Consider the following 22,822-nt stretch of genomic DNA (forward strand, 5'->3'; position numbering starts at 1 on the left):
CTCCGATGTTTTCCCACAATGCGACAGGACCCATCAGTGAACAGAGCATATTGCCTCTCATTTTCTGGCAGTTTATTATACAGCGGGGCCTCTTCAGCCCGTGTCACCTCCTCCTCTGGCGACATTCCAAAATTTTTGCCTTCTGGCCAGTCCATGATCACTTCCACAATTCCTGGGCGACCGGGGTTTCCTATGCGAGCCCGTTGTGTGATCAGTGCGGCCCACTTACTCCACGTGGCATCAGTTGCATGATGTGTAGAGGAGACCTTCCCTTTGAACATCCAGCCCAGCACTGGCAGTAGGGGTGCTAAGAGGAGCTGTGTTTCAGTACCAACCACTTCTGAGGCGGCTCGAACTCCTTCATATGCTGCCAATATCTCTTTTTCAGTTGGAGTATAGCGAGCCTCGGATCTCTGTATCCCCGACTCCAAAACCCCAGGGGTCGACCTCGGGTCTCCCCAGGTGCTTTCTGCCAGAGGCTCCAGGTAGGGCCATTCTCCCCAGCTGCAGTGTAGAGCACATTTATAACATCTTGTCCTGTCCGGACTGGCCCAAGAGCTACTGCATGAACAATCTCCCGCTTAATTTGTTCAAAAGCTTGTCGTTGCTCAGGCCCCCATTTAAAATCATTCTTCTTCCGGGTAACTTGGTAGAGAGGACTTACAATTTGACTGTAATTTGGAATATGCATTCTCCAAAAGCCCACAACACCTAAGAAAGCTTGTGTTTCCTTTTTATTAGTTGGTGGGGACATAGCTGCTATTTTGTTGATCACATCCATAGGGATCTGACGACGCCCGTCTTGCCATTTTACTCCTAAGAACTGGATCTCCTGTGCAGGTCCCTTGACCTTACTTTCTTTTATGGCAAAACCAGCCTTCAAAAGGATTTGGATTATTTTCTTCCCTTTCTCAAAAACTTCTTCTGTCATGTTGCCCCATACGATGATGTCATCAATGTATTGCAGGTGCTCTGGAGCTTCACCTTTTTCCAGTGCAGCCTGGATCAGTCCATGGCAAATAGTGGGGCTGTGTTTCCACCCCTGGGGCAGTCGATTCCAGGTGTACTGGACACCCCTCCAAGTAAAGGCAAACTGTGGCCTGCACTCCGCTGCCAAAGGGATGGAAAAAAATGCATTAGCAATGTCAATTGTGGCATACCACTTAGCTGCCTTTGATTCCAGTTCATATTGAAGCTCTAACATATCTGGCACAGCAGCGCTCAGCGGTGGCATGACTTCATTCAGCCCACGATAGTCTACTGTTAGTCTCCATTCCCCATTAGATTTCCGCACGGGCCATATGGGACTATTAAAGGGTGAGTGAGTCTTGCTGATCACTCCTTGACTCTCCAATTGGCAAATCAGCTTATGGATGGGGATCAGGGAATCTCGGTTGGTACGATATTGCCGCCGGTGCACCGTCGTGGTAGCAATTGGCACCTGTTGTTCTTCAACCTTCAGCAACCCCACAACCGAAGGGTCTTGAGAGAGACCAGGCAGGGTAGACAGCTGTTCAATCTCCTCCGTCTCCAATGCAGCTATACCAAAAGCCCAACGGTACCCTTTTGGGTCCTTGAAATATCCCCTCCTGAGATAATCTATACCAAGGATGCATGGGGCCTCTGGGCCAGTTGCAATGGTGTGTTTATGCCAGTCATTCCCGGTTAGACTCATTTCAGCTTCTAATACGGTTAGCTCTTGGGATCCCCCTGTCACACCAGAGATACAGATGGGTTCTGCCCCTTTATAACTTGATGGCATTAGGGTGCATTGTGCACCAGTGTCTACTAGAGCCTTGTATTCCTGTGGGTCTGATGTGCCAGGCCATCGAATCCACACTGTCCAGTAGACTCGGTTGTCCCTCTCCTCCACCTGGCTGGAGGCAGGGCCCCTCTAATCCTGGTTAGAATATTCGTTACTCACTTTTCGCACACATGAATCAGAAGTCCCTTCAAGAGGATCAGAAATGTGATCAGCCCATCTACTGCATCTGGGGGACTCCTCACAGGAAACTGGAGCAGCAGTTTTCCAAGAAGAATCCTCTTTCCTGGTTGCTTTTTCTCGCAACTCCCGTACCCGTGCATCCAGGACTGAGGTAGGTTTTCCATCCCACTTCCTCATGTCCTCTCCATGGTCACGCAGGTAAAACCACAGGTTAGCCCGTCGTGTGTACTTTCTCTCTCCTCTCTCTTGGGCAGAGGAATGCTTACTCCCAATAGCTGCGATGCGGGCCTGTACAGGTGGGGAGGAAGACATATCCACTTTGAATTGCTGGAACTCTCAGGACAATTCCTCTACAGCCGAGACACAGGCCCATAGGGAGGAAGAGAGACTTCCTTCGTATTGCCGGAGTTGGACAGCCAATTCATCCACCGTTTGTCCATGGCCTTCTTTCCAGGACATTACTGCCAATGAGTTGGCATAGGTTGGTGGTGCACTTCGTAGAAACTTCCGCCACATGGGTTGTGTGCATTGGACATCATCTGGGTCTATGGGTGACTGCGCATTTTCTGGATCATTATAAATCTCCTCCAGCACGGCTAATTCCCTCAGGTACTGGATACCTCTCTCCATGGTGGTCCACTTGCCTTGGTGACATGTAACTTCATCCTTGAAGGGGTATCTTTCCTTTACACCTAACAGAAGTCGCCTCCAGAGGCTGAGGACTTGTGTTTTTCTCCCAATCGCCTTGTCGATGCCCCCTTCCCTAGACAGAGATCCCAACTGCTTGGCTTCCTTACCCTCTAATTCCACACTACTAGCCCCATTATCCCAGCATCGGAGCAGCCAGGTAACAATGTGCTCACCTGGGTGGCGGCTAAAATCTTTTCGCATGTCACGCAACTCACTCAGGGATAGAGATCGGGTGATTATTTCAGGTTCTGCCTCTTCCTCCTGTTCTCGTGATGACCCTGGTTCATCTTCATCTCTCACTGAGCGAACTGATTTCTTTGTGTGTTTCTTTTTCTGTACAGGGGCAACTGATACCGGCACAGGTTGGTTCTCTGGTTTAGCTGCAGTATCTGTCACTGCGGTTGGGGTAGCCGCGCTGCCTGTTGCCGGGGTAGGGGTAGCCACGGTGCCTGTTGCCGGGGTAGGGGTAGCCACGGTGCCTGCTGCCCTGTTTTCCATCTTTTCCCCCTTTTCTCCCTGAGGGTGCTGCCTAATATCAAGCAGTGTTTGGTAGATACTGGCCAGGGCCCAGCACAGTGCAGCGAGTTGTACGTCTTTGGAATAGCCACAGCATTTTTCTTTCAAATATTCTACCACTTCATGAGGGTTCTGTAGTTGTTCAGGAGTGAACTTCCAAGCCACTGGGGGTGAGAAGTTCTCTAGATACCTGCCCATATCCTCCCACATGCCGTGCCACCCATGAATATCCAGCTTTGGGGCAGATCTCTGGGTGGTACTCTTAAAGAGCCTTTTTGTAGCCCTAAACAAGACCTGAAACATATTCAGGAGGCATAGCACTAACAGCACAGTGGCTTGTGCATCCCAAGGATATTCAAAGTTCTCAAAAGCTGTTGTAATTAGTCGGAAGGAGAAAAGGGAGGCGAACGGACGGGGGGAAGTACCCCCCCCCTAACTCCCCCATGGATTGGCTGTAATTACCAATAAAATCCGATAGAAGGTGCCCAAAGTATGGAAATGATATCACTGCCTCATACAGATACCAGCTTAACCTCATGACCAGTGATGTAATCATTTCACAAGTCGACATTGCCCAGTACAGCAAAATGATAATCCCAATCACTCTCCCAGAGGTGAGAAACGTAACTACAGGCAATACATAGAGCATATAAGGACCTACAAAACGCCACCATGTAAACAAATTAATCAACATTGTGACTAACATCTATTTATCTAATATAAGGAATGCGTATGACAAATTTGTTTCAACACGCTCTGGCCAGATCTGTCGTTATCTCAACCCTTCGTGCCCCACGTTGGGCGCCAAAAAGGACTGTCGTGGTTTCAGCCCAGCCGGTAACCACGCAGCCGCTCGCTCACTCCTCCCGCCCCCTCCGGTGGGATAGGGGGGAGACGGAGGAGAGAAAAGAAAAAAAACTGGAACCTCGAGGGTTGGGATAAGGGCAGTTTACTGGGACAACGCAAAAAAAGTTACAACAACAACGACGGGTACTAATGAAAGAGTATACAGAAAAGAGTGATGCACAGTGTAACTGCTCACCACCCGGGACCCGACGCTCGTCGCTTCCCCCACCCCACCGAAAGTCGAGAGAGAGAGAGCGCCCTCCCCCCGGCCCACTCCCCATGTATATACTGGGCATGATGTCACATGGTATGGAATAGCTCCTCGGCTAGTTCAGGTCAGCTGCCCCGGCTATGCCCCCCCACCTCCCAGGTTCCTGTAAAAATTAACTCTATCCCAGCTGAACCCAGGACAGCTTGTCTCCTCATTCTAGTTCTTCTTAAAAACTCATGGATTTAGGTGTCCAATAAAGTCTGGTCTTTTCAGAAAGAAAAATCAAGATCTGTTTAGTAATAGCTGCAAAACAGGGCAGTTAATTTTATTGTTTTACTGCACAAGAGAAATAAAGAGGTTACACAGGTTTTCTGGTCTCTACTTACTTAGGCGCTTTGTATTTTTCTGACAGATGTGCCGGACCTAGTGTGTAGAAAAGGTGGGTGTTTCCTAAAAAAGGCCATCTTCTTGTCTCCTTTTTTGCTGCATCATGTCTGGTCTTTTATATCACATCTGTCATAAAATTTTATTTTTGCTAACTACACAAGTCTACAAGGATCCTTTACTTAAAAAAAAGCCAAAGAGAAAAGCTGCTTAGAGTTGAATTTAAATGATGGGATTTGAGAAACATGTGGTTCGGTCAGTCTCTTTAAACAGATACATGTGTCTCTGAATAAATTCTTGTGCACACCTCTGCCTAAAAAAATGAACAATCTGAGAATAAGACTCATGCCCAGCCGAGATATACCCAAGTATTGTCAGCACTTCCCTTTCCCCATATTTATAAATTTTAAAGCCCCTAAAACAGTTACAACCTTGCCAGCAATGCTAGTTTCCTTTTCCAGTTCACCCATCAGTAGTTAATTCTCGGTTTAATATGTACCTAGGAGCGCAGAGCTGCCGGGAGCTGTTAGCCAGCAGGTTCATCCTGAGCGGCTGGTACCCCATCTACCTCTAGGACTGCTGCACTGTGGCTGTCCTCCGTGAGATGGAGATGGACGGGGCGACTGGAGCAGAGGTGTGAGGCTCCCCCAGCCCCTGCGGGTGTGCAGCTTCCTGCCCCTGTGCCAGCCAGTTTTCCAGAGACGAGTGGATGGCTCCGTGGACTTTTTCTATCTCTGAAATTCATATAAAAAAAGTTTTGGGAGCCAGCTGACTGAATTCTGGCTCAGGGATGACAGTATTCACATGCTGACATTAGAGAGTAAAGAAACTGCTAACATGGTTTCCTAACACTGTTCTCACCCGGCAGCAGGAACAGTAAATTGGTCCAAACGCGAGGGCTCCTCAGCAGAGCCTGGCCAGGGAGATATGGAAACAGCCGTGTCCCCAGCCCCTTGCCTTCAAGCAGAGCCTTTCGGGGAGAAAAATGGATGTGGCTGCTATTTTGGCTGACTCGGTGAGGATGGAGGGCAGGAGCCGCAGCTATACACATTTAGTGAGCTGTGAAGGACCCTGGCAGCTGCCAGCATTTTCCCTCCGCATGTCCAAGAGCACATCCCAAACCACTGCTTTACTGCAAGAAAAGAGGGAGAAAGATAATGGAGGAAGACACTAATTTCAGATGGAAAATATAATAATAAAGATAGAACACCCAAATAAATTATTACCAAATAAAGGAAAAAATTTAACAAAATCTGTTTTTTCCCCCCAAAAAAGTAATCAGGTTTTCCTTGAAGCGTAGAGGTGAGGCAGAAGACTCAGCTAATATCCAGGAGCACAGATTTCAGTTGTGCTGTGAATATTTAATGAGCTGAGACGTGGCTGTGAGCTAAACAGGGATTAGGAATCTCCTCAGCAATAAATCAGAATTCCTAAAGACCACGGAAATAGAAATACAGAATAAAAAAAAAAAATTCACCAAAGCACTGGCATAATGTGTCTATCAGTGCATCTGTAAATTGTTGTGATTAGGTAAAAACAACCTTTGCATTAACCTGAGAGACTTTGACAACAACCATCATTTTGCATAATACGTCATTCACAATTTTAGGGGAGACTGAAAATTACAAACTGATCCTCGGAAACTTCAGCAGTGGCAATGCAGGTGAAGAGGCTCCAAGGGATAAACTAAAGCTTCTAGCAAGGCAGGGAGGATCTGCAGGTGAAAAGTTGTATTTTATCGTGGCAAGACATGAAATGCTTTCTGCATCATGCAAATGATCTTGTCTCGTCTGTCCCATAAGGGACCATGCAGGACCTTTCATGGTCTGGCACCACTAGGGATGCTCAGATCACAAGTAATAGAGCATCCAGCATAATCAGAGAGCCCTGTTAAATACCACCCCAGAACATCACTGATGCTGCTGGGGTTACAAGTTCTCTTCAGACCAAGGTCACTAATCCTAAAGGATAAAAAGGCATAGCATAATTTAATAATAATCCCTGGTGATCTGTGCAGACAAAGCTCTCACTCCATAGCGTGTCCAGAATTAGTTGTACCGACTAAGCTTTCTATTTGCAAAGGGACTCTTTGATGCAGCCACACTTTGCTGAAGAAGGACCTAGATATGGAATTTACTGGACACTTAAAATAGCAACAGATAGCTGTTTTCATATCTGGGTTTTCTAGCACTTCAGACAGGACACCATCACAAGCAGGTAACAGCAGCAAGAGAGACACAAGACAGACCTAAATAATTTTGATCCCTGAGACATTGCTGCTAGTCCAAAGTGCCTCCTCCACTCTTGCTCAACAGGTCCTCGCCACCCTTGGCTGGAGGAAGGGGAGGTGTGAGGGCAGGGACTTTGCCCTGCTGCAGAGGACTGTGTGTTCCTGGAAGGCCAGAGAGGATGTACGTGCAGGATGGACCAGTGATGGCGGTGGGGACAGGGCTCTAGTGACACATGGATGCTGGAGTTTTAACAACACTTGTTTGTTTTCTCCACAATGGATTCATTGGTCAAAAAAACATGCTGTTTTCATCCAAAGACCGTGATAACAATGTGTACTCTAATAACTGTGCCATAACCTACAAAGGTGCTTAGTGGTACCATTAGTGCCACAGCGCCAACCTCAATGTCTTTTACCACCATGGAGCTCATGACAGTTTTGCAGATGGCGTCAACAGGCAGACAGGCAAAGGATACAAATACTCTTACCAGCTGTTGGAGATGAAATTCAGGCCAATGTAGCCTAGCAGGAAGGCTGTGGTTTGTCTGTGGCTTTCAGAAAATTTTTCAGTGACACAGGTTGTTGCCACCAGAGCTGGATTTCAGCTGGATTTTAGCTCCATGTTGGGCAACAGTCTAGCTCCAGCAACATTCAGTCCTTGGTCTTTAGTCCCAGCTCAGGCTAAAGGAAAAGAAAAAGTTACTTTCTACAAGATTCATTTTTGCTGAAACAAACAAAAATAAAATAAAGAAATGTTTGTTTAAAACTTTATACTCTTCTGAGTAACAAAGTCAGTCAGTAGTCCTACCAAAGCCACAATGGTTATCAAACAAAATACTGGACTGAGCGGCCCATTAGCCAAACCATTAACACTGAATCTGCAGCTTTCCTCTCCAGGCTCAGCTGAATACTGTCACTCGAGAAGATACTATTAAACAGCCTGAAAAGATTTACAATAGAGAAAGTACAACAGAGTTCAGCCCTGCAGCAAACCAGGGAAGTCTATCCCTCAGCTTTCCTGAAAAATCCAGTCCTTCTTCTCCATATAAAAAAGTCCAGCATGTTTTTATGGCTTGTATTGCATAATGTCTGGAGGGAGCCAGAAAACCTGGACCGAGCTCAGTTATGCTTGACATACAGCACTGCAGATAGCGGTGCCTGTTAGGGGAAATAGTTTCCTATTTTAAGCTCCTCAGCTGCTTAACTCTGCAAATTCACTGGACTCACGTCAGGAGATCATGAAAATCCACTACTGGAGAGGAAGGAAGCAAATATTGTAATGCAGTGGTCACTAAAAAAAAAATGGGATATTTGAGGCCTGAATGGGGATAACAAGAGAAGTATATGCAAAACCTTCACCAAGAACCAAATAATTCCCCTGATGCAGGTATAACTTCCAGTTGTGTGACATTTATCTGATCCAACAACAGGCAAATTTTTTGGGAAAATTATTCTGCTGTTTAGCTCTTGCTGTCCTTGCCCATTTGGTGTGCATAGCCTCATCAGATGCCCTCGCAGCAAGAGCCTCCTTTGCCCCTTTCCTGAGCACACTCCTCATCCAACCATTTGTGCCAGAGTGACCAATCCCTCCTGTGTCTCCACTGCTCTGTACATGGGGAAATTAATATCAGCAAAGGAAAATGGCTTGTGCCTTTTTCCTTTCCACTCTTCAGGATTCATCTGAGGAGGGAGGGTGCAGAGCAGCTTCTGCCTATCTTATAAATCACATGTCTGCCTGTCTTCCCCGCTCTCAGTGATGAACAGCTGCCAGCGTTTCACAGATCAGAAGAGGTGTTACCAGAAATTATAAAATAATTTGAAAATGGAATACAGCAGGAAATATCTTGTCAAAGCAGAGGCTGATAGAGAGGCTGGTAGGAAAGAAACCACTGAAATGAAATCCTTTTTGGGTAGGTTCTCTCAATATATTATCATAAGGAGAGTTAAGCAAAGGGTCCCCAGTACCAGCTCCCAGAGGAAACCAAGCAAATGCCAAACCAAATGTTCTGCAAGGGCATGCAGCTGATGTGCAATAACTGATACAGACCTGTCCTAATTGGCTCTTGAAATTAGGAAACCACTGTGCCCCAAAATCAGTGTATGGAAATGTGGGGAAGGAGCCCATAAATGCACATTCAAAGTCAGTGTCCTGTGTTCATAAATCACTGCACTGCCTGGCTATCCAGTACAAAGATATGCTACAGTCAGCACCAGCTATGGAAAAGGTTGGCTTTGCTCTGCCCAGCAAAGCAGACTTGTCTGTGGGCATCAGTCAAGACCTGTGAAACCAGCAGCCTGAGCTCCTCACAGCCAGGAACTTCCATTGAAGCTTCCCTGGGAAAGCAGGGAGTGAAACCTTGTTCAGCCACACAGCATGTGAAACCCAAGGGGTAAGCAGGGAGAAGTCTTCTCCCTTTGCTTCCCCACATTTCCCTTCCCTGTTGAGGACAACTGTCTTTAGAAACTCTACCAGTTACCTGTGCCTTTCGGGAGCATCAGGAACTCCTTGGAACTGGTTTTGTAGTAAGGACAAGGGAAATGTGCAGCAGGGATCTTAGCACTGAGGGGCTTGGACACTTAAAGATGCCATATGGTCACAAAACCCAGAAGCAGAAAGGGAAAACCAAGCGATATCTTTTGAAAAAACTGCTGTTTGACCTTGGGCAAATATCTCTACCACAGGTATTAAGACTGGTTATGGGCTGAAGAAATTCTCCCTTGGAAATATAAGTGTTCCTCAAAATAACCATGGAAATTTTTTATTTGCACATAGTGAACAGCTTTAAATAGCATAGTTCACAAAAGGCTAAGCCAGAAGAACACATTTCCTTGTTGCTTTGGATGATAACCTACCCTTGCAGGTTAACATCACTCCTTTCCCAGGAAGGCAAGTCTCCAAAGCGCATGGAAGCTCTCCTTGAGCACCCGCAATGGTGCCAACTCAAGCAAGCTCTTATTTCACATTGCTTGAAGTCAGATGTGTCAGAGCTTACCTCCCAGCTCCCCAGTGCCGACTGTCTGCCCTTCTTGCAGCTTTAGGAGTTACATAGTAATGTCCTTAGTTTAGCACAGAGCAGAGGAAAGCAATGTCTGGAGCTTGCTGCATGTTGTTTTGGCTACGTACAGCTTTTCCCATCGCCACTGCAAAAGCTCTAGCATCCTGGTGGCAGCAAAGCCCCAAGACCACAGCAGGAGCCAGGATTTCACCTACAATTTTGCATTAATCAGTGCTAAATCCCCTGTTGCACACAGTTATCATGTTCCCACATGACTTTTTGAAGCTCCTCTGTCATCTGGTTGTGCCTTCTGATTTTCTAAGCTTAATTTCTTGGAGATTTGCAGATCAGTTCAATTCTGGGGACTTCACTCTTGGCATGTACGTCTCTAGAGGTGAAGTGATGGGTCACAGTGTTCAGAGGTGCCCCCATTCACCCAGTGTGCTTAAAATTCTTGTTTTGTCATCTCAAGGTGATCCTGGACTTTTGAGATTTACGGGGGACATTTCCCAGGGCTCAAGGAAGAATCTACATAGAAAAAAGAATTGCTGATGGTGTAAATGATCAGCCCTCTGCAATCTTCACTGGCTCCTGGCATGAGGAAAAGCAATTAAGGACATATTGATCACTGGGCCAATTTCAAAATCTACCCTTGGGGGCCTGACCTACTTTCGCCTAAACTTGTTCATTGGCAGTTCCCCCCAGCTCCCCAAAGTAGTTGCATCCACAAGGACACTGCTGCTCTCCTTGGATGGAAGCGGGCTGACATCTCCAGGTGTCCCCAGGTTGGATGGAGCCTGCAGCTGGTAATACCTAAGGGAAAGCATCACTGCTGGGCAGATGCATCACAGCTACCTCCACAACATGCGTTCTCAACCCAACCCAGAGCTGGCCACCCTGCTAATGGAGCAACTGGGAAAAGCTGGAGAAATCCATTTTTTTTTGGCAGGACAGATCTAGCCTGGATCCCTTAAGAGACTGTAATGATGGGGTAATCTGCAAGGCAAATTTTGCCATTGCTTTTTGGAGTGATTTACTAAGGGAAACAGCTGAGGGCAGCAGCTTTTGCCTCCAGATATTTGGAACAAGGTATTGCAGCCATTTCCAGGCACAGAGCACAGGATATAAGGCACTGGGCAGGAAAAGGCTTCTCAGTGCTAGGGGCTGGCTCTTCTTCATCTCCACCTGCCCATGGGACAGACACAGTTCTGTCCCAGATAGGCAGCACAGGCTGTACAGGTGACAGAAGAGGGGTGCGCAAGGCCCCAGTCACCCTGTAGCTGCCCTGCATAGACCTCTCCCTCCCCAGCAGCTCAGAGGCACCTGCTCATCCTTCTTCTCTTTCCTTCTGAAAGGCTGAAGAAAGAAGCTGCTCTCATTTCACCCCAAGAATTGCATGCACAGTGCTTGCCACAGATTATGAGCTACTTTTTCCCATGCAAAGCAAATCCCAAACTTGAATGCAACCAGTCTGATCACAATCCCTCTGATTTCCCTGCACTTTTTTTCAGATGGGGGCAGGAAAGTAAGGTGTGCATTTCCCTGCCAGAATTGGTTCTCGGGAATGACAATAATCACAACATCTACTGGATTATTATTTTATATGCATGCATATAAGAATTTGTATATGAGTGTGTGTATGTATATGCTATTTGGGGGGACAGAGAATTTAAGTGACAGCCAAATACTTATCTCCCCCTGCTTTCTCCCATTTGCTTCACGTTAAAGAAAGCTGTCATATATTATTGGAATTTGGGATGTTAGAGGTACCTCATGATAGAAGCAAATGCTTGAGGGGTAGCTATGTTCTGCCTCTGACATCCTGATAGCTGGGAAAGGCTCCAAGGAATCAGAGTATTCTCCAAACTGGCATGCAATGGTAAAGAGAAAAAAACTTAAACTCTGCCCTCTGCTAAAATTCATAAACTTTACAGGCTCTGTGTCTTAAGTTAACAAACTCGATAAGGCAGTTTGGACCTGTAGTACTCTGCCACAAATGAGCAGAGCACAGGGCATAGCAACAGCAAAGCAAAACGGAAATCCTGCTTACTATTACAATGAACAGGGACTGGAGAAAAAAATAGGTGAGGAAAAAGAAATCAGACATGCTCTGCCCACCTAACCTTGCCTGGATACATAGAGTTTTAACTCTGTTTCATTCATGGATCATGTATAAATTGAAACTTCTGTTTGAACGGTTGCAAAATGATGCTGGGCTGCCTGGCAGGCAGCACATCGGAGCATGAGCCAGGCTGTGCCAGTGGCCTCAGCTGACCTTGGGCTTTTCGTCTCCCAGTACCTCAGTTTCCCCGTCTACACAGTAAGCTCTGCACTTTGTAAAGGGCCACTGGCAGGCAGGGTTAGAGGAGGTGTCTGCTCTTAGCTAAACCTATGTTTATGCATGTTCATTTCCTCTAGAAATACAAAATGGGAGGGGAAAGGCATCCAAAATTTGCTGAGGACAGAGGCAAAGCAGGCTGGGGCAGCCAGGCAAGAACTTTCCCATCAGACTTGAGGAAAGTGGCTTATCTGGGATACAGCTAGAGACCCAGCCAGAGTCCCAGACCTGAGAGCAGGCAGTGGGCAAGCGCAGAGGTGGAGCTTACACGGGGGTTTTTGTTAGATATAAAAGGCTTAGATGAGTCGATGCTAACCACAGCGCCTGGGACGTGGATGAGGGGAGCTCTGCAGAGAGTGGAGAGCAGTGCCGGCCATGGGAAGGGCAGCCCCAACCCTCTTGGCTCTGATCAGCCTAGCAGCGACTATTTGTGATGCCCAGGACACCTGCCCAGGTGAGTGGGGCACAAATCCTACTGCCATCCTGCTGAGACAGCCTGTTTCATCTCCCCCATAACACAACGAGCTGGGGGGATATGTTTTTTCCTTCTATGTTTGTTTTAACTCAGCTGCAAGTGGGAGGAGGGTAAGAGGAGGCTGAGGTCTCAGCAGCCACTTAACAAAAATCCTGGCTCCAACCAAAGATGTAGCATCCTCCCCCACTCCCTAGTGGGATCTCCAGAAACAGGCTGTCCCAGTCGTGGTTTTCCATTCTCGTTATGGTTTTGTTTTTTTTTTTTTTTCCTGGTGCCTTGGCCCAGTTACGAAAGGATGCAGAGCAATACTAAGGATCGGTCAAGTGCTTGCTTGGTGCCAGGCACCCTGGCAGCTTGGGGACACTGCACACCGCAGCTTTCTGTCTATATTCCTTGGGAAGGTGATGGGGCAATTTCAAACTGACATGCTCTCAGGAAATTTAGTAGAACCTTTACTGTCCACAGATCCATCAATGTCACTTACTCTGCTGTCAATACCCCTCAGGGCACCTCTCACCTTTTGTTTTATTGAGCTACAGTATATGTGTCATGCATGTAGTGTCATATATAACTGCTTCCTCTCCCACTGAACTCCCGTGAAGCCAGAGAGATTCAGTGTCTAGCTCCTCTAATATGTGAGATCCTCCATGCCATCTGTTAATCCACACAACACCTCCAGACTCCCACACTCATTGCTTTTGCTTGCACTGTTCCTCAACTCCAGAAGGTTTGGTTTCCTCTCCAAGACATTTCAGAGCCCTAATAATCTCCATGAAGACTGTCTTCATTTCCTCAGAGGTGAGAATAGTGGGACTGGGTGATGCTGACCGGCTCGCCATTCTCCAAGGATGCCCAGGGATCCCAGGTGCTTCCGGCCCAAAAGGAGAACCAGGCCTCCCAGGAACAAAAGGTGAGGCCCCAAAAGCCAGTGATGAACACTGTGATATTAGATGGCTTTGTTGCTGAGTAGGGGAAGCAAGCTGAGGCTGGAGCAGTGGCTGGCCTGGCATTGGCTTCTGTGAGCATCTGGAGTGTCAAATAGGAGTGGAAAACACCCCATCTAGAGATGTGCTGGTACATGCGGAGTCGTCTTTTTTTTTCCGAGTCCTGTCACAAGTCTGAAATGGTTGTGGTGTATGAAGTGTCAGAACGCATTTGTTTCTTCTACAGTAAAAACATCCATTTATTTTCTGAGCCTTTACTGAACAGCTTGGGTGGGAGGAAGGCTGCAATGCTCCTGCATATTTACCGGGAAACAGTCTGGGAACGGTACCGGCAACCCCTACCCCAGGAAGCAAGGGAGATGGGGGCCCTTCAGGATTTTCATAGCCAACTTATAGAGAACGTGAATCACATTAGCAGAGGGAGCAGATCCACCGCAGCAAAATCCATGAGCTGTCTTGAAGATGTACAAAGCTCATAGCAAATCATATGTGTACTGCAAATTAGGAATTACACTGGCGGTACCAGTGTAATGTAGCATCCATGGAAGAAAAGGAATAAGATACATTGCAAGATTGAACCTAATTAACAAAACCCAGCTGCTTTGTTTCTGCAAAAGCCAAGGCCCACCTTCCTGGCCTTTTGTATCACCTCCCCTCTGGTAAGGTTGCAATGTGCACATACAAACTGAGTCTTTCCTTGCAGGAGAAATGGGAGCCCAGGGACTCCCTGGGAAAGCAGGACCACCTGGTGCAAAAGGTAATGCATAACATATTCAGCTCTACTCCATAAATCTACCTAAGTTCAGGACATGCATGGGGAGTCTGGGCCTACAGAGATAAACCGTAGAGCTGGTCTTAGTCCAAGAAACAGCCCTGAAGTAGCATAGGAAAAGCAGGATTTGGGGGTATGGATCTTGCATGGGGTGAGTACTAGAAACAGTGTCCTTGACTGGGAGTACATCACAGAGGAAGATACTACTCTTCTTCTCAAAGTTCCCCACTGACCCTTACCAGCCCCCTAAAATCAGACCTCCCCCCATTTCCCACTGCTATCCTAACCTGCCTCCACCCCAACAAGCCTGCCCAAATGCCCCCCCTCTCTGAGGAGCTTTGGGCTGCTTTGGCCAGGAGGCTTGGTGCACAGACATGATGCTGAGTGCTTCCAGCAGTCTCCAGGCCTGGACTCAGCATGAAATGCCATTGTAGCTCACTTGACCAGAAGGATGGGATCAAACCACTGGGAAACAGCTGGCACAGGGTGAAGCAAGGATGGAATAGGGGTTTCTTTGCAATGGGATGAGCCTCTGAAAAGAGGAAGATATCTGCTGATAAATTGGCTTTCACTTCATCCAGGCTGTGCTTAAGGTCTTCAGCAGGATCTGTGTGCTGCAGACATTCAAAAAGTGTCTCTTCTGAAGAAACCAGTTTCTAGCACAAGGTGGCACCCAGTAACTGAGCACTGGTGCACTGAAAACAGCCCCTTTGCCTGCTGAATATATAGCTATTTCCTGGCCAAAAGCACTGAAGCTTTCAGCTGAAAACCTAGCAGGAAATGGATGAGCCCACTGGAAAAGCAGCTATTGCCCAAAATCTCACAGGTGCCTGGCTGAAAACAGAAAGGACTCACAAAAAGTCACTGAAACGGAGCTGTGAATCCCCATATGCTCCAGCAGATGGAGGCAGCAGTTCTCCCTCCCCTGTGTCCTGTTCTTCCTGCCGTTGCTGAGAGATGCTCCTGATCAAGACAGCAGCCAGGCCAGGGTGGCAGCACCAGCTGGGACACTCAGCAGCCTCTCCTCTACATTTGGGACTTATGGGAGGGCTGGAGCAGCCACTTCGGGAGCCACAGTAATTCACTCGCATTGAGTCATCTGTGATGAGCATTTTCCTCTTGTATTTTGCAGGAGCAGCTAGAGAGCCTGGCTTCCCAGGACCAAAAGGTAAATCATGTCATGCTGAATTTATCATGTGAGCTTGTTTAGTTAAACTTCCATTCTGTGCTTTTCAGGAACAACACACCAGGTGGGAGCAACTATAGAGAAATAAAAGTAACCCATCATGTACTGGGTGGAGCTGTTTGGTGACAGTTGTGCCCCATTCTAGGCTTAGCCCTGGGCCAGGTGGTGTGAGCAGCCCCTCTCCCAAACCAGCTGTTCAGCAACAGGGGCTGTCCCTTTCTCAGGCACCTGATGCTGCTGCCCAGCAGCATCAGCTACAGAAACTGCAGGGCTTCACATGCCCCAGCCTGAAGGACCAGCCAGATTTGGGCAGACCTCTGACCTTCGTATGCTAAGGCAAAAGGCAGAGGCTCAGATGCTAGTTGCTGCTAGCGCCAAAGGAACATGTCTCTACCAGCACTAGCAATAGGGTAGAGGGAAAACAAGGTTTTTTTTTCCTGATGCCATAATCCTGCATGCAAGCACCACTGGCACCTCTCGCTGAGCACTGCCTGCACAGCGGCTTCACTCACTGGAGCTTGGCTTGTAATAGCTGGGGGCAAGCACTGCTGATCTGGTGGCTAGTTCAGCACATTTGCTTCAGCTGTTCACAAACTATTAACTAAAGCCCTCTGCCAGCAGCAACCATCCCCCCTTCAGGCCCTCCATGCCTTCCTGCAGGTGCATTTCCTCCTCCTTCCCACACCCACCTGCTCCTGTCCCATGTATCCCAGCCCAATGGGAGTCACTAGCACAAATGTTGGTACCCAACTCCATGGGCTGGCCAGCAACAGGCAGAGCAGCCAGGTCCAACAGAGACACATCTTGTGTCAGTCTTGCCGTTTGGACCTCCCATCCCCAAATCAAATGTCAGGAGAAAAGATATCCTGCCGGGTCCACCAGCCTAAGAGAGGCAAGGCTGCTGCTCCTTGTACATCTATAATGTGTTCCACCTCCCTGGCAGCCTCCTTGTAACCTCCTAGGCAACATGGAGAGCTGTTCCCAGTGCCTGATGGTGCTGGGTGTCACCACTGTAATTACAGGAGTCTCTGACTTCAGTTCCCACCCATCATTGTCCCTCTGTACTGGGCAGGTGGGTCTCCTCTGGTGGGCCCGGGAGTGACCAGGGCAGAAGATGTATGGAGTTACTCCTGCCTGGTTTCTCTGTGCCTCTGCTCTGTGTGCAGATGAGCTAAACACTTCCCCTAACATCACAGCCCTCTACCAGTGCAGCAGGATTTGTCTTGAAAAGCAGATGATGCCACATGCTGGAGGAGAGGAGGGCAGGCTGTGGAAGGTGAAGAGCGATTGATGGTGTTGTTTGTCCAACAGGAATGAAAGGAGAGCCTGTATTTCCAGAAACATGGGGTGAGTTTCATCCTAGGTTTTTGATGCCACCACTGGCTTTGCAGAGCAGATGGCAGTGGACTCCCTGCACCAGAAATCAGGACAGGGAAGCAATAAGAAACAAATTCAGAGTAAGGAAATATCACTGTTAACCCATTTGTTTCTCACAGCCACATGCAGCTTCTGTATGTCTACTCTGTAATCCAGTCACGCCAGGAAAGCCATGTCCTCTGAGCACTACTCAAGTCACCTGCCCTCTGTGTGTCCTGGAGGAGCTCTGTCTTAGTTTTTGAGATCCTCAGTGTCCTTGTTTCCAAGATGAAACCACTAGAAACACTTCTATAGACATGCTGCTACTTCAAAGGTAGTTATACCACCGCGCTTGCAGTGGCAGGTTCAGTAGATGCAAGTTCACGTGTGTGATTGATAGTGCACAGTTTAACTTAATCATTAAAAAAAAAAAAACCACAAAAGAAAGAAAACAAACAAGCTTCAGTTGACCCATCTGTCTTCATAAGCTAAAAACAAAGCAGAGCTACAACCTGCTCTGACTACACTTGGATGCCATAGGGCCACAGTCACATGCAGAGGCTTGGGCAGATCACAGCTGCTCTAACACCTGGAAGAGAAAGACTGGGATGCCACTGAACTGGCCCTTTGCTGCCCCAGGCAGTCCTCTGCCCTTTTATGTTTCCTGGGCATGTAAAAACATTTGACTAATAAGGAACAGGACAAGTCCAGGACCACCTCTCCGTTAGGAAGGACACCCTTGCCCACAAGACAGCCTGGTACAGCTGTGCATCCATTCATCAACTACAGCACACTCAGACATCTGCACCACCAGCACCACTGTTTCAGGTCATCTCCCAAGGCTTTCCCCTGTGAAAGCCACAGACACAGCTGTAAGCTGGGATGTCTGATAGGGACAATTCCAGTCAATCCTTTGGCATCTGTGAATCTGAGTTTCTGTCAGGTGTGGGTTTGGGAGGAAAAATAGATTTATATATGTACATATTCAAAAGTGCTGTCTGTCCAATCCACAGAGGATGAGCTGAACACTGTTTTCTCTATTACAGGTAGGTGTTTTTCTGTGCCACAACTCCTTTGCTGCCAACTACCCACACACTCTCTGTGCTCCCTCTACATTCCTGAGCCTGGACAAATTCCTGAATCATGAGTTTGTCATCCTGCTCAGAGCAGCTCCATCACCCAGAACCCCCAAAGCGTCATTGCAGTTGGGAGGAGTCTGAGCACCTTAGACCATCTCTTAGAAGGTGCTCATCTCTCCTGTGACCTGTGGACTCAGAAACTGCAGCGAGGTTTGGCTCCCACTAGGTGTGCACCAGAGTCCTGCAGTGCAAAGAGTCGGCTGGGAGGCTGAAGGGCTCAAAGCCTCCAGCTTAGGGCATGAGGCTGCTGTGCTCCCTAGATGTAGTGAGCATGTTATAACTGTTTCCACTTGACCTCTTTCCCTGATTTGCACAGAAGCCAGGAACTGCCAAGAGCTGTTGAGTAAAGGGAAGATCCTGAGCGGCTGGTACACCATCTACCCCCAAGGCTGCAACACTACCACCGTCTTCTGTGACATGGACACAGATGGTGGAGGATGGATTGTGAGTAGGGTGAGGAGAGGGAGGTTTCTATGTCCCTACAGTGATTTTTACTAAGGCTGCAAAGGATCGCACCAAAATAGAAACAAAAAAGGAGGAAAACAGACACTGAGGGGACAGCTGAAGTTCATATCAGCAAGCCTGGGTGAATCCCTGTGGATGCAGGGGATTCTCCTGGGACATGTCTCTGGGAGCAGGCTGAGCACCACAGACTCACTCCCTGCTTAAATCAGCAAATCATTTCCAAGGGCAGATGGAGTTCTGTGAGCAAGGGATTCCCCTGGGGTTCATTCCCCAGAGACCCGCAGCAGAGTCCTGATGTGTTCACTGGGCGGGGGGGGGGGGGGCTGTGCCACACCAATGCTGTGGATGCTTTCGGGACAGGGGTGGCCTGGTGGGGCTGAGGGTCTCATTTCCTGCAGGTTTTCCAGAGGAGCTGGGATGGGTCAGTGAACTTCTTGCGAGATTGGGATTCATACAAACGAGGCTTTGGCAACCAGCTGACAGAGTTCTGGCTGGGGAATGACAACATCCACTTCCTCACCTCGCTGGGTAAGGTCTGCCTCTGTCCCAGGCTGAGGCCCTGAGAGTCCAACCCCTGTACCACACTTGGTCATTAAAGGACTCCAAACTTCTGGCATCCATCTGAGGCCTCAACAGTTAATCCTGAACAGCATGCAGGCTCTTGCAGCCCATTGCACACAGGAAACTGCACTCTAAAAAGTAGAAAACTAGAAGCCGGGGAAGAGAATGAGCTGGCTGCATTACCTGTCCCGGAGATAGGCCAACACATCTTCCTGCTATGAGAGGCTGTGATGGCAGTCATCTTGCTCACACACAGCCGTGGAGTCACATTTGTGTGCACGACTCCTGGGAGTGTAGCTCTCGCTGCCCGTGACCACCCAACATCAGATCAGAAAAGGTTCTTCACAAAAAAAGCCACCAAAGGTACAGGAGGTTCTACAGAAATTTCACATAAATCATAATCTCTCAAGTAGTAGAAGCTGCTCTCAAGTTAGCTCAGGGCTCCTTAAACCCTCCACCCTGAAATCCAGATGCGTAGTCACCATCAGCCCCACACCACTGCTGTCCACCTTCTCTTCTAGGACCCTGTGAACTCCGCATTGACCTGAGAGACTTTGAAAACAACTACTATTTTGCCAAGTATGCGTCATTCAGAGTCTTAGGAGAGTCTGAGAAATACAAACTCGTTCTAGGAGACTTCCTTGGTGGAAATGCCGGTAAGTAAGCAGCAGCTCACTGGTAAAGTCTGTTTTCTAGAGCATGTCACAAGTGTTCAGCATTTATAGTGCTGAGCTGTATCATGCAAACTCCTTGTACCATCTACATTTTGGGTCAATTTTTTTAAAACTGGCCATGGTATCCCGGTGCCGACTGACCTCTGGATGCAGGGAAGGACAGGGACACCCATCACCCACAGAAGTGTGACCCAGAGTATTACCTACAAGCCCAGCCACATGGTTTAGCAGCAAATGTGGAGCCTGGTCCTGAGCAGCACCTCATCCAACATAACCTTCCCAACACCTCTGCAGCAGTCGGGCCAAGTTCTGCTTTCAGTTACATTGGAAGGAAGTATTTGCCCATTACATTTGGCATTTCCAGGGCTGGGGTGCTGTTCAATACTTGCAACATCAGCACTGCATCCTCTTAATGCCTGATGTTTCTTTTTTTTAAAAGCAAAGAAGTCCTCTGCAAAATTCAATACCTCTCATGCAGAATGAGTAAAACCAACACCTGAGATAGCAGTGCTCTGGGTTTATGTGGCTTTGTACACTGCAACTCTGTCTGATAGTCCAGACCCCAGTATGTCTGCAGAGATTCTGAGTGGTGCAAGAGAAGTGACACCCATGTAACTGCGAGGAGAACCATCTGATTCACAGGCATAGATAAGTTCTCCGTGTGTTTTAGCAGTCCTGGCAGAACTCAGGATACTCCTTTTCTCCAGGACCAAGGAGGAAACCTGGGCAACCAAGAGAACTGCAGGATTTATAAAATCTGCCTTGCATCCAGCAAGGCCCAATGATGCCCTGCAGTGGTGCACAGACACATTAGGTTCCCTTTTGTGCTCTCTATTGCAGTAACTGTGAACGTGTACTCTCTGCAGGAGACTCCTTATCATACCACAAGGACATGCCATTTTCAACAACAGACCAGGACAACGACATGAGCTCCTTTAACTGTGCCACAGAATACAAGGGAGCGTGGTGGTACAACGACTGCCATTACTCCAACCTGAATGGGATGTACTGGTTGGGCGTTCACGGGAGCTACGCTGATGGCATAAACTGGAAGACGGGCAAAGAATATCATTACTCCCATAAGCGAACGGAAATGAAATTCAGGCCAGTTTAACATGGCAAGAGGATGCACCAACAGGTGCCACTCTACAGCCAAGAGAAGACACAAAATGTTGTTTGAGAGCAAAATTGGACCAGGAAGGATATTACAGGTTGTGCCTTCAGCCTAGAGTAGAGACCAGAAGAGATCAGTGCTGGTTTGAGTCCCTGTAAGCACCAGATTCTCACCCTGGACTATCTCAAGCAGCTCCACAGATGCTGACTGAACCCAAGCATCTTTTTTCTGAAAAGTGCATTATCTCGGTCATGATGGTGAGGCTACTGCATCTCAGTAAAGCTCTCAGATATTATTACCCTAACTGGCAATTACTAGTAATTTTCAGTCTAATCCATGTATATGAAGCCTCCAATGTTCTTGCAGCCTCCTTTTCTTTTGGACCCAAAAGCCATCTGAAAGGCATTGAATTCCCACCCCACCCCCCCCCACCCCGCTCTCCCCACAGGCTGTGCTGGAGCCACAATGTAGACCAGCATGGAAAGGACTGAGCTTCCAGCACAAGGCTGTCAGCACTGCCACCTCGGTCCTTCCCTCCCCACTGCCTCACATAACACATGCTCCAGGACCTCAGGTCCTGGAACCACAGTAGCATTGCCCAGCACTTCCCACCATGATACAGCTGCAGATATGCCCAGAGCCAGCTTCAGCCACTCTTCCAGAGCATGTTTCTAGATCTCATTCTTTAGCCGCTATGGACCAAGAGCTGGATACAAAATAGTCTGTCCAGCAACATGTGTGGTACCAAGACACTACAGTAGTCCCAAGTCAAGCCTTGCACAAGTGGACATTATGTGAATTACCAGCAGGTGCCAGTACCTTCCATTTCACCTTGTTTCCAGTAGCATTTGAAGATGGGCTATCTGCTGACGTATGGAAGTAGTTCATCAAGTTCATATGAAGTTGTATTTGACTATTAGCATAACTGGTTAAAGGGTCTCTACTTCCTGGACTCCTCCCCACAGCTGATGAAGGGCAGGAGAGCCTAGTGCTAACTGCAGGATCAGTGGAAGCAGAGTATTTATTTGTGTTATATTCCTAACAGTCCCAGGTTTATCACATTACTTATTGTACAGATGTGTGGCAAGGGCAGCTCCGGCCCTACAACACTCAATCCAAACCTTGTAGGTGAGAAAAGCAAAGGGACCACTCACCCAGTACACCACAGCAGATCAACAATGTGCTAGGAAATAAACCTGAGGTGTTCCACCTCCCTATTCACTAGGTCCTGTCCCTGCTCACTTCTTCTTTTCAGGTACATGAGAAAGTGCGTGTCTGAGCAGAGAGGCACACACTGGAAGTCCCATAGTCACTTCTCCTTCTCCAGGAGCTTTGTTTTGTTCTTTTCTTACTCCCAGATTGATGTGCCCCCAGCAGGAGCATGAGCAAGGTCCCACAGCATCCAGCTGTGTCTCACCCAATCAGCTGCTGATGCTGTTGTCCACAGGTAGCTTCTGAGAGGCCTAAACTGCTGCCACAGACAGCTCTGCAGAAGCACAGTCAACTTTGCAGAGCTAGTGCTGACATCCTCAGCTTTAACCTGGCTAAAAGTGCTGAATCCCCTTTTTCTGCTCCCCTCTGTCTTCTCCTCTTACTGTACAGAAACCTTCAACATTTAAATTTCATCTGTGAAGGACATCAATGTTAGAGGGATTAAAAGAACACCAAGAACAGTTTACCTAAGCCCATCTAGTCGATATTCCCAGGCTGCCACCTCACTCCATAGAGGAAATATTCAGGTATGACAAGCCATCACCAGTAGTAGGTGATGTGGTTTGGACCTGGCTGCAGAGTGAAATTCTCCTGCATCCTCTAAGCTAGCACAGTAAGCCATGGGCTGGCACTGCATCCCCTCCAGCACAAGCCCCAACCACTTCAAGGCAGGAAAATGCTCCCTGTGCTGATACAGGCACATGGGGGAGGGTCCTTGGGCTCGATGGTCCACCCCAGGCACCATGCCTGCAGCAGTCACAGAGAGGG

The 22,822-nt window shown here is 48.0% G+C and overlaps 1 protein-coding gene and 1 long non-coding RNA gene across 7 annotated transcripts; one reads left to right on the forward strand and one right to left on the reverse strand.

The window, feature by feature from the left end:
* Positions 1-4,500: 4,500 nt before the first annotated feature.
* LOC121232574 lies at positions 4,501-7,499 on the reverse strand. The gene is made up of 2 exons (XR_005931270.1): positions 7,311-7,499; positions 4,501-5,724 (listed from the first exon to the last, which is right to left on the reverse strand). It is a non-coding gene; the product is annotated as an uncharacterized LOC121232574 (long non-coding RNA).
* Positions 7,500-12,482: 4,983 nt separating this feature from the next.
* On the forward strand, positions 12,483-22,350 carry LOC115334749 (ficolin-2-like). Of its 6 annotated transcripts, none has more exons than XM_029999332.1 (10): positions 12,483-12,610; positions 13,428-13,541; positions 14,279-14,332; positions 15,480-15,515; positions 16,845-16,880; positions 18,345-18,481; positions 18,892-19,021; positions 19,576-19,710; positions 20,595-20,857; positions 21,045-22,350. In XM_029999332.1, exons 1-9 carry the CDS (start codon positions 12,532-12,534, stop codon positions 20,840-20,842), a joined length of 969 nt encoding a protein of 322 aa, XP_029855192.1. In that variant the 5' UTR covers positions 12,483-12,531; the 3' UTR covers positions 20,843-20,857; positions 21,045-22,350. The 6 variants fall into 6 exon arrangements, with proteins under 6 accessions (XP_029855192.1, XP_029855194.1, XP_029855191.1 ...); XM_029999334.1 differs by having other exon boundaries at positions 20,595-20,786; positions 21,291-22,350; XM_029999331.1 differs by having other exon boundaries at positions 20,595-22,350.
* Positions 22,351-22,822: the final 472 nt, after the last annotated feature.

This window comes from Aquila chrysaetos, chromosome 24, assembly GCF_900496995.4.
Source record: "Aquila chrysaetos chrysaetos chromosome 24, bAquChr1.4, whole genome shotgun sequence".
Taxonomy (NCBI): domain Eukaryota; kingdom Metazoa; phylum Chordata; class Aves; order Accipitriformes; family Accipitridae; genus Aquila; species Aquila chrysaetos.

What these genes read in the sequence shown, in the direction of transcription:
- LOC115334749 (XM_029999331.1), top strand. Translation starts at nt 12,532, where the DNA reads ATGGGAAGGGCAGCCCCAACCCTCTTGGCTCTGATCAGCCTAGCAGCG. An exon ending in AGGCCTCCCAGGAACAAAAG is followed by an intron (nt 13,542 to 14,278) that starts GTGAGGCCCCAA and finishes CTTTCCTTGCAG; the next exon opens with GAGAAATGGGAGCCCAGGGA. An exon ending in TGGCTTCCCAGGACCAAAAG is followed by an intron (nt 15,516 to 16,844) that starts GTAAATCATGTC and finishes TTTGTCCAACAG; the next exon opens with GAATGAAAGGAGAGCCTGTA.